Source organism: Acipenser ruthenus, unplaced genomic scaffold (assembly GCF_902713425.1).
Source record: "Acipenser ruthenus unplaced genomic scaffold, fAciRut3.2 maternal haplotype, whole genome shotgun sequence".
NCBI classification, from domain to species: Eukaryota; Metazoa; Chordata; class Actinopteri; order Acipenseriformes; family Acipenseridae; genus Acipenser; species Acipenser ruthenus.
Genome location: NW_026708291.1, coordinates 59,532 through 70,000, shown reverse-complemented (window position 1 = coordinate 70,000; position 10,469 = coordinate 59,532). Strand labels below are relative to the sequence as shown.

The window sequence follows — 10,469 nt, the reverse complement described above, 5'->3', positions numbered from 1 at the left end:
GCCGTGAGTGTCCGTCCGTCCATCTATATGTGTGTCTGTCTGTGTGTGTGTGTCTGTCTCTCTATATCAATCTAGCGATCTGTCTATATGTGTGTCTGTCTATCTATCTAGTGATCTGTCTATATGTGTGTGTGTCTGTCTAGCGATCTATATCTCTGTCTCTCTGTCCCGCTGTCTGTGTTTTTGTATATCTATCTCTCTCCTCTCTCTGTCTCTCCCTCCCCCTCTCTGTGTAATGGAGGTGTTTGTTTGTTTGTTTGTTTCCCCGGCAGGTGCGCTTGATGCAGGAGTCGGTGCGCCGGGTCATCGAGTGGGAGGAGTCCAGGATGGGTACGAGACACAAACACAACCTGAGAGCAAGACACGGAGACAGAGAGCTTCCTTTAACCTCAAGCAGGACCAGATCTCACGATTAATGCAAATACACCAGCGCGCTGCAGCACCAGCATCTCACGATTTCAATGCAAATACACCAGCGTGCTGCAGCACCAGATCACACGATTAATGCAAATACACCAGCGTGCTGCAGCACCAGATCTCACGATTAATGCAAATACACCAGCGTGCTGCAGCACCAGATCACACGATTTCAATGCAAATACACCAGCGTGCTGCAGCACCAGATCACACGATTAATGCAAATACACCAGCGTGCTGCAGCACCAGATCTCACGATTAATGCAAATACACCAGCGTGCTGCAGCACCAGATCACACGATTTCAATGCAAATACACCAGCGTGCTGCAGCACCAGATCACACGATTTCAATGCAAATACACCAGCGTGCTGCAGCACCAGCATCTCACGATTTCAATGCAAATACACCAGCGTGCTGCAGCACCAGCATCTCACGATTTCAATGCAAATACACCAGCGTGCTGCAGCACCAGATCACACGATTTCAATGCAAATACACCAGCGTGCTGCAGCACCAGCATCTCACGATTTCAATGCAAATACACCAGCGTGCTGCAGCACCAGATCACACGATTTCAATGCAAATACACCAGCGTGCTGCAGCACCAGCATCTCACGATTTCAATGCAAATACACCAGCGTGCTGCAGCACCAGATCACACGATTTCAATGCAAATACACCAGCGTGCTGCAGCACCAGATCACACGATTTCAATGCAAATACACCAGCGTGCTGCAGCACCAGATCACACGATTTCAATGCAAATACACCAGCGTGCTGCAGCACCAGATCTCACGATTAATGCAAATACACCAGCGTGCTGCAGCACCAGAATCTCACGATTTCAATGCAAATACACCAGCGTGCTGCAGCACCAGAATCTCACGATTTCAATGCAAATACACCAGCGTGCTGCAGCACCAGATCACACGATTTCAATGCAAATACACCAGCGTGCTGCAGCACCAGATCACACGATTTCAATGCAAATACACCAGCGTGCTGCAGCACCAGATCACACGATTTCAATGCAAATACACCAGCGTGCTGCAGCACCAGATCACACGATTTCAATGCAAATACACCAGCGTGCTGCAGCACCAGATCACACGATATCAATGCAAATACACCAGCGTGCTGCAGCACCAGAATCTCACGATTTCAATGCAAATACACCAACGTGCTGCAGAGGAGCAGCAGTGTTTGATTCGGTTCTGGTTTCTCTCCAGGCCTCATCATCCTGAACGCTTGGTATGGGAAGTTTGTGACGGACACCAGCAGGAAGCAGGAGAAGGCGAAGGTGATCGATGTGACGGTCCCGCTGCAGTGCCTGGTGAAGGACTCCAAACTCATCCTCACAGACGCGTGCAAGGCAAGGCACAGCACAGCCGAGAAACTTAATGAGGACTTCAACAGCTAACGCTGCCACTACAAGTCTCTCTCAGGGTCTTCAGTGTAAATTCAGTGGCAAACGTTTCCACTAGAAGTCTTTCTCAGTGTCTTCAATGTAAATTCAGTGGCAAACGTTTCCACTAGAAAGTCTTTCTCAGTGTCTTCAGTGTAAATTCAATGGCAAACGTTTCCACTAGAAGTCTTTCTCAGTGTCTTCAGTGTAAATTCAATGGCAAACGTTTCCACTAGAAGTCTTTCTCAGTGTCTTCAGTGTAAATTCAATGGCAAACGTTTCCACTAGAAGTCTTTCTCAGCGTCTTCAGTGTAAATTCAATGGCAAACGTTTCCACTAGAAGTCTTTCTCAGCGTCTTCAGTGTAAATTCAATGGCAAACGTTTCCACTAGAAGTCTTTCTCAGCGTCTTCAGCGTAAATTCAATGGCAAACGTTTCCACTAGAAGTCTTTCTCAGTGTCTTCAGTGTAAATTCAATGGCAAACGTTTCCACTAGAAGTCTTTCTCAGCGTCTTCAGCGTAAATTCAATGGCAAACGTTTCCACTAGAAGTCTTTCTCAGTGTCTTCAGTGTAAATTCAATGGCAAACGTTTCCACTAGAAGTCTTTCTCAGCGTCTTCAGTGTAAATTCAATGGCAAACGTTTCCACTAGAAGTCTTTCTCGGTGTCTTCAGTGTAAATTCAGTGACAGACGACTAATGTGTGTAGCTGTATGCGTACAGCGTTTAATTCTACTTCGGTATAAATAAATATTCTCAATAGTTGATGTGTAGAAATGTTGCTCCTATGGTAACACTCTGAGCTAACCCGCTCCCCCTCTCTCTCTGCTGCCCCCTGCAGTCTGGCTTGCCCGGGTTTTACGACCCTTGCGTTGGGGAGGAGAAGAGCCTCAAGGTGCTGTATCAGTTCAGAGGAGTCATGCACCAAAACCTGTCTGGAGACACAGAGGCACTTAGGATACCAAAGCAATGTGAGTGGAGTTATATACACCTCTGTGAGTCTGTCTGTCTGGAGATACAGAGGCACTTAGAATACCAAAGCAATGTGAGAGGCTTTATATACACCTCTGTCTGTCTGTCTGTGTCTATCTATCTGTCTGTTTATCTCTATATATCTATGTAAACACACACAGTTCCTCTCCTCTGTGCATGTTTCCCTACAGTGTGCACAGGTAAAACCAGAGGCTTTTGTTTTTATTAGAATTTTATATTCACGAGAAGCAAGAGCTTTTAAGACATGTTGTCCTCTCCCCTTGTCCCTGCAGCTCACAGGATTGATGCAGACACTTAAGACATTAAGGGACGAGAGCATGGACAGAGAGAGAGAGAGAGAGACGGACTGGACTGCACAGCCAGGGAGCCTGCAGACCCCACGCTAACAAACACACACAGATGTGAACATTTTTTATTGCTAGAATTATTATTATTATTGTTATTATTATGATGAAGGTGGTGACACAGAGGCGCGGGGCACTTTCAGGAAACATGTACTGGGGACTTGCATGGGGATTTTACATGCAAATGAAATGAAAAGATACCAGTGGATGATTTAAAACAAAGAAAACTGTGTTTGACATCTGTCTCTGTGTGCGTGTGTGTGTGTGTGTGTGTGTGTTCGTGTCTGTCTGTGTGTATGCTTGTCTGTGTGTGTGCGTCTGGCTGTGTGCTTGCTTGCTTGCTTGTGTGTGTGTGTGGTTGTCTATGGATCTGTTTTAGAATGTACAGTACTGTGGAAAAGTTTTAGGCAGGTGTGAAAAAATGCTATAAAGTAAGAATGCTTTCAAAAATAGACATGTTAATAGATTCTATTTATCAATTAACTAAATGCAAAGTGAGTGAACAGAAGAAAAATCTAAATCAAATCCATATTTGGTGTGACCACCCTTTGCCTTCAAAACAGCATCAATTCTTCTAGGTACACTTGCACAAAGTCAGGGATAGTCAGGTGTATGATTAAATAATTATACCAAACAGGTGCTAATGATCATCAATTCAGTATGTAGGTTGAAACACAATCATTAACTGAAACAGAAACAGCTGTGTAGGAGGAATAAAACTGGGTGAGGAACAGCCAAACTCAGCTAACAAGGTGAGGTTGCTGAAGACAGTTTACTGTCAAAAGTCATACACCATGGCAAGACTGAGCACAGCAACAAGACACAAGGTAGTTATACTGCATCAGCAAGGTCTCTTCCAGGCAGAAATTTCCAGATGTGCTGTCCAAGCTCTTTTGAAGAAGCACAAAGAAACGGGCAACGTTGAGGACCGTAGACGCAGTGGTCGGCCAAGGAAACTTACTGCAGCAGATGAAAGACACATCATGCTTACTTCCCTTCGCAAGCGGAAGATGTCCAGCAGTGCCATCAGCTCAGAATTGGCAGAAAACAGTGGGACCCTGGTACACCCATCTACTGTCCGGAGAAGTCTGAAGACTTGCGGCCAAAAAGCCATACCTCCAACGTGGAAACAAGGCCAAGCGACTCAACTATGCACGAAAACACAGGAACTGGGGTGCAGAAAAATGGCAGCAGGTGCTCTGGACTGATGAGTCAAAATTTGAAATATTTGGCTGTAGCAGAAGGCAGTTTGTTCGCCGAAGGGCTGGAGAGCGGTACACGAATGAGTGTCTGCAGGCAACAGTGAAGCATGGTGGAGGTTCCTTGCAAGTTTGGGGCTGCATTTCTGCAAATGGAGTTGGGGATTTGGTCAGAATTAATGGTCTCCTCAATGCTGAGAAGTACAGGCAGATACTTATCCATCATGCAATACCATCAGGGAGGCATCTGATTGGCCCCAAATTTATTCTGCAGCATGACAACGACCACAAACATACAGTGAAAGTCATTAAGAACTATCTTCAGCGTAAAGTAGAACAAGTCCTGGAAGTGATGGTATGGCCCCCACAGAGCCCTGATCTCAACATCATCGAGTCTGTCTGGGATTACATGAAGAGACAGAAGCAACTGAGGCTGCCTAAATCCACAGAAGAACTGTGGTTAGTTCTCCAAGATGTTTGGGCCAACCTACCTGCCGAGTTCCTTCAAAAACTGTGTGCAAGTGTACCTAGAAGAATTGATGCTGTTTTGAAGGCAAAGGGTGGTCACACCAAATATTGATTTGATGTAGATTTTTCTTCTGTTCACTCACTTTGCATTTTGTTAATTGATAAATATAAACTATTAACATGTCTATTTTTGAAAGCATTCTTACTTTACTGCATTTTTTCACACCTGCCTAAAACTTTTGCACAGTACTGTACATGTTTGCTGGTTTGTTTTCATCGTTATGGCAGGCAGCTGAAGTTCACACAGACTCTTAGAAATTTTGAAACAGTGTTCCAGACGATGATATATAATTGACGCTGCCTGGTCTCTTGAAGGTCGGGGTGGGTCAGGGCTTGTCCCGATTGCAGCCTGTAAGGCCCCCCACCTCCCCTCAAGGTCCTGTTTAAACTACAGGGAGAGTCTGTCTGTGAGACCAGGGGACCCTGAGCAGATGACTTGCTGCTGTTTCCCCACTAGGTGTCACTGTTTCATACACCTTGACCGAAGAGAAAATTCACGTCAGAAACAGAAGTTAGTTTAAAACCATTTCAATGCATTGACAACGTGATGAAGCACACAGGAGAACCCCAGCCTCTGACAGGACACGTGTGTGTGTGATTTAATAACAAGGCTTTCATTTGAATGAAACCTCAGCCTCTTATTGTAGTACTGTCAGTGTTGACTGCTTTACTCTCAGCCACATGCGACTCCCCTCTCTCTGGAAAACTGGTTTATTTTGAGCTTGTTTTCCAAACATCCAGTCCACGTTTTCCTTAACAGCCACCTGACCGTTCTGGACCAGTAAGCTGGATTCTCTTTGTCTCCCAGTTCCCACGCAGTGGGGGAGAAACCTGACACTGTTCATGATGTCACTGCACCTGGTGTGGGTCAGAGTGCCGGGTGTGGGTCAGAATGATGGGTAATTATGATAATTGTGGTTACCCCGTGACTCCACGCACACTGGGACAGAGTGGGACAGTTCAGGCTTTTCAACTCACATTGCAATGCATTCTGGTACAGTTTACCTGTCTCAGGTACCTTTCACAGCAGGACTACACTAACCAGAATGCATTGGGGTCTGTAACGCCATGATTAAAAAAAACACACCACAAGAAAAATGATTTTGTCTCATTCTTTGATTATTTTCGATCTTGAACAATAAGAATAACACAATCAAGTCACACTCTGAAAGCCAGTAGCTTTAGAGAAGGGAGTGCGTGTGTGTAAAGTCATGAACACACACGACCCACCTCAAACTGCAGATCCCAGCCAGAACACCCAACAAGCAGCCAGGCTGGACACACAAGACTGGCACTGCCAGTGTGGGTGCGGCAGGTAGGCTCTCCATTGCAGCTGGATCAATACCAGACCGCTTTCTAATTTAAGAGTCCGGTGTGAGAGCGCTCCTGCTGGTTTCAGCCCAGTCTCGGATCGCAGTCCTAAACGAGGGGCTGGGGTCGTGTTGCTTGATACTGCAGGGATGGAGGCAAGACTCGCGTTGCATAGCAGTCTGATCCACTCCTGGTTTCACTGAGGCTGCGTGGGCCAGTGGTTAAAGAAAAGGGTTTGTAACCAGGAGGTGTGACCGTGTGCGTGACCCTGTGTGTGACCCTGAGCAAGTCGCTTCACCTCCTTGTGCTCCGTCTTTCGGGTGAGACGCTGTTGTAAGTGACTCTGCAGCTGATGCACAGTTCACACACCCTGGTCTCTGTAAGTTTCCTTGGTTAAAGACGTCTGCTAAATAAACTAATAATAAGGCACACCTGAACTTGTTAGCTCCACACACTGGAGCTAATCAAGCTGAAACTGGAGTCTTACTTCCATCCCTGCGCTAACAGGAGGTAAGAATAATGCATTTCAAAGCCCCTCTTTTATAAAGCATGTTTTTCGCCTGGCTGGCTGCGTCTCTGTAACCTGTGAGCTCAGTGTTCACACAGGGTCCGCCCCCGCAGTGCTCCGATTGGCTGCCCGCAGCCTCTCCAGCTCCCGATTGGCTGCCTGCAGCTTGAGTTTGGTGCGGCGGATGATCTCGACCTTCACCTTTAACCTCTTGCGCAGCTTGGCGTTGGACTCCAGGGCGCCGAAGAACCGCGCCTTCATCACCCGCAGGTCCGAGAGTGCGTAGCTGTGCTCGCGCGATACCGGCTCCGGGGGGTGCTAGAGAGGAGGGGGGGGGGGAACTCAGTGAACAGGGCATTCACATTCTAATGTCTACACTAGAAGGCACTAGAGTTATATTTGCTGGTCCTGCTTGACTCCTGATCTGTACCTGTGTGTGTGGAGGCTGGCTCTGGTCCTGCTTGACTCCTGATCTGTACCTGTGTGTGTGGAGGCTGGCTCCGGTCCTGCTTGACTCCTGATCTGTACCTGTGTGTGTGTGTGTGGAGGCTGGCTCTGGTCCTGCTTGACTCCTGATCTGTACCTGTGTGTGTGGAGGCTGGCTCTGGTCCTGCTTGACTCCTGATCTGTACCTGTGTGTGTGGAGGCTGGCTCTGGTCCTGCTTGACTCCTGATCTGTACCTGTGTGTGTGGAGGCTGGCTCCGGTCCTGCTTGACTCCTGATCTGTACCTGGGTGTGTGGAGGCTGGCTCTGGTCCTGCTTGACTCCTGATCTGTACCTGTGTGTGTAGAGGCTGGCTCTGGTCCTGCTTGACTCCTGATCTGTACCTGTGTGTGTGGAGGCTGGCTCCGGTCCTGCTTGACTCCTGATCTGTACCTGTGTGTGTGGAGGCTGGCTCCGGTCCTGCTTGACTCCTGATCTGTACCTGTGTGTGTGGAGGCTGGCTCCGGTCCTGCTTGACTCCTGATCTGTACCTGTGTGTGTGGAGGCTGGCTCCGGTCCTGCTTGACTCCTGATCTGTACCTGTGTGTGTGGAGGCTGGCTCCGGTCCTGCTTGACTCCTGATCTGTACCTGTGTGTGTGGAGGCTGGCTCCGGTCCTGCTCCCCCTTGACTGGCTCCGCCCCCTGACAGCGTGAACACTGCCTTGACTCCTCCCCCGCGGGAGCCACAGGGGTCACAGGTGAGGGGTCAGGGTCATTCTTCAGCTGCTTCAGAAGCTTGCCGTACCGTCTCACCTGAACGAAAAGAAACAGACAAGAAGCACCAGACCACAGAGGCATAGCAGTGTGATCCATTCCAGGTTTTCACTTGAACTTGTTAGCTAGACACACTGTGGCTGATCAAGCTCGCAGTAAACCCCGGAAGGGGGTGAAGCGGCGATGCAACCGGAGTCTCATCTCCACACCACTGTAATGAAAGCGGCCGTGTGCCCGTACCTTGGGCTGGCCCTGGGTGGCGTTGAAGAGGGTGGGCACGGCGTTCCAGGTGAGGTTCTTGCGGTTCCCGTAGCTGCTGAAGCTCTCCGGGGTGAAGTGCTGGGAGCAGATCACCATGTGCCTCTTGGGACAGAAGTCCGCACGCCCGATGTTCTCCAGCCACTCCTGCAGGAGGTGGGGCTTGCTCAGGGGAAACCTGGGGGGAGAGAGAGAGTGGTGATGGAGAAGGAGAGCGAGAGAAGGGTGATGGAGAAGGAGGAGAGAAAAGGGGATAGGGAGAGAGAGAAAGAAATAGGGGGGAGAGAAGGGGATAGGGAGAGAGAAGGGGATAGGGAGAGAGAGAAGGGGATAGGGAGAGAGAGAATGGGGATAGGGGAGAGAGTGGTGATGGAGAAGGAGGAGAGAGAAGGAGATAGGGAGAGTGATGGAGAAGGAGGGAGAGAGAAGGGGATAGGGAGAGAGAGAGTGGTGATGGAGAAGGAGGGAGAGAGAGAGTGGTGATGGAGAAGGAGGGAGAGAGAGATGGGGATAGGGGGAGAGAGTGATGGAGAAGGAGGGAGAGAGATGGGGATAGGGAGAGAGAGTGATGGAGAAGGAGGGAGAGAGTGTGCTGGCCGGTGAGTGAACTTGCATGTGCAATGCAATGTCATTCTCCCCTCTAAAGGTAATCTGCAGAGGCAATACAGTGCCAAAGGAATGACACACGTTCTGCAAATCGAGAGCAATCTCACAGCCCCGGAGAAGCGCTTCTGTATCTTGTACAGTACCTGGGAAATACAGTGCAAACCGACAGCATCGTCCAAAACACAACTGCGCTGCTACACCGCTTCACAAGACCGGGTGCCAGGATCTTCCAAGGAACTTTGAAAAGCACAGAACTTTACAATTATGTTATATATATAATATATACTTAAATATAGAATCAGCCCGTACCTGTGGAAGGTAAGCTCCGGGTTTTTAATATAGAATCAGCCCGTACCTGTGGAAGGTAAGCTCCGGGTTTTTAATATAGAATCAGCCCGTACCTGTGGAAGGTAAGCTCCGGGTTTTTAATATAGAATCAGCCCGTACCTGTGGAAGGTAAGCTCTGGGTTTTTAATATAGAATCAGCCCGTACCTGTGGAAGGTAAGCTCCGGGTTTTTAATATAGAATCAGCCCGTACCTGTGGAAGGTAAGCTCCGGGTTTTTAATATAGAATCAGCCCGTACCTGTGGAAGGTAAGCTCTGGGTTTTTAATATAGAATCAGCCCGTACCTGTGGAAGGTAAGCTCCGGGTTTTTAATATAGAATCAGCCCGTACCTGTGGAAGGTAAGCTCCGGGTTTTTAATATAGAATCAGCCCGTACCTGTGGAAGGTAAGCTCCGGGTTTTTAATATAGAATCAGCCCGTACCTGTGGAAGGTAAGCTCCGGGTTTTTAATATAGAATCAGCCCGTACCTGTGGAAGGTAAGCTCTGGGTTTTTAATATAGAATCAGCCCGTACCTGTGGAAGGTAAGCTCCGGGTTTTTAATATAGAATCAGCCCGTACCTGTGGAAGGTAAGCTCCGGGTTTTTAATATAGAATCAGCCCGTACCTGTGGAAGGTAAGCTCCGGGTTTTTAATATAGAATCAGCCCGTACCTGTGGAAGGTAAGCTCCGGGTTTTTAATATAGAATCAGCCCGTACCTGTGGAAGGTAAGCTCCGGGTTTTTAATATAGAATCAGCCCGTACCTGTGGAAGGTAAGCTCTGGGTTTTTAATATAGAATCAGCCCGTACCTGTGGAAGGTAAGCTCCGGGTTTTTAATATAGAATCAGCCCGTACCTGTGGAAGGTAAGCTCTGGGTTTTTGCTGTTGTACCGGTTCGTGCAGTTATACGCCGAGCAGCTTTTGGGCATCTTAAGTTTGTATTTCCGCCGCTGTCCGCCCGTCTGCCTGCCCCTAACAAAAATGGCCGCCGGAAGTCCAACCACGACGAGAAAAAGCTCGCTAAACAATCCCAGCTGGAGTCCGCTTCGCCCCTCAGCTCGGAGAACAACGAGCGCACTGCGAAAGCAGCCCAGGCATGCAAAAACACGCGCTTCCAAACATGTGCCCGAAAAACAACATCAAAGAAAATCAAAACCAGCGCGCATCCGCAAACACGGCAATGGTAAACAACTTCACCGTTTCACAACAACGACGTGATGCTGCAGTGGATTATGGGAGTCGCCCTCCACCCTCCGCCCCTCACCACGGGGACGGGGCATGCATGCTTAATATTAATGAGCTCGGGTAAAACACTGCGTGGAGCTACACGGGACCCGCACTCAGACAAGCAGGTCCGGCTGCTGCAGCTGCG

At 48.6% G+C, this 10,469-nt stretch overlaps 2 protein-coding genes across 7 annotated transcripts in view; one reads left to right on the top strand and one right to left on the bottom strand.

Moving 5' to 3' along the window:
* The window catches only part of LOC117963604 (dnaJ homolog subfamily C member 11), a 10,565-nt gene extending 7,004 nt beyond the window's left edge, over nucleotides 1-3,561 (top strand). The window contains 5 exon segments of the mRNA XM_059020655.1: nucleotides 1-3; nucleotides 273-330; nucleotides 1,649-1,791; nucleotides 2,665-2,794; nucleotides 3,089-3,561. The exon segment at nucleotides 1-3 is cut by the window's left edge and continues 67 nt beyond it. Coding sequence (XP_058876638.1) covers nucleotides 1-3; nucleotides 273-330; nucleotides 1,649-1,791; nucleotides 2,665-2,794; nucleotides 3,089-3,114 — 360 coding nt within the window. The 3' untranslated portion in view covers nucleotides 3,115-3,561.
* A 2,424-nt stretch (nucleotides 3,562-5,985) lies between these two features.
* LOC117425522 (THAP domain-containing protein 3) lies at nucleotides 5,986-10,417 on the bottom strand. Of its 6 annotated transcripts, XM_059020650.1 has the most exons (5): nucleotides 9,953-10,417; nucleotides 8,146-8,341; nucleotides 7,290-7,944; nucleotides 7,137-7,234; nucleotides 5,986-7,024 (listed from the first exon to the last, which is right to left on the bottom strand). In XM_059020650.1, exons 1-5 carry the CDS (start codon nucleotides 10,024-10,026, stop codon nucleotides 6,797-6,799), a joined length of 1,251 nt encoding a protein of 416 aa, XP_058876633.1. In that variant the 5' UTR covers nucleotides 10,027-10,417; the 3' UTR covers nucleotides 5,986-6,796. The 6 variants fall into 6 exon arrangements, with proteins under 6 accessions (XP_058876633.1, XP_058876632.1, XP_058876631.1 ...); XM_059020649.1 differs by having other exon boundaries at nucleotides 7,186-7,944; nucleotides 9,953-10,416; XM_059020648.1 differs by having other exon boundaries at nucleotides 7,137-7,944; nucleotides 9,953-10,414.
* Between the last annotated feature and the right edge of the window lie 52 nt (nucleotides 10,418-10,469).

Excerpts from the sequence above, each read along its gene's own strand:
- LOC117425522 (XM_059020648.1), bottom strand. The coding sequence starts at position 10,026 with ATGCCCAAAAGCTGCTCGGCGTATAACTGCACGAACCGGTACAACAGC. Across the intron at positions 8,342-9,952 it reads CCAGAGCTTACCTTCCACAG|GTTTCCCCTGAGCAAGCCCC; the intron begins GTACGGGCTGAT and ends CTCTCCCCCCAG. Across the intron at positions 7,025-7,136 it reads GCCAGCCTCCACACACACAG|CACCCCCCGGAGCCGGTATC; the intron begins GTACAGATCAGG and ends CCTCCTCTCTAG.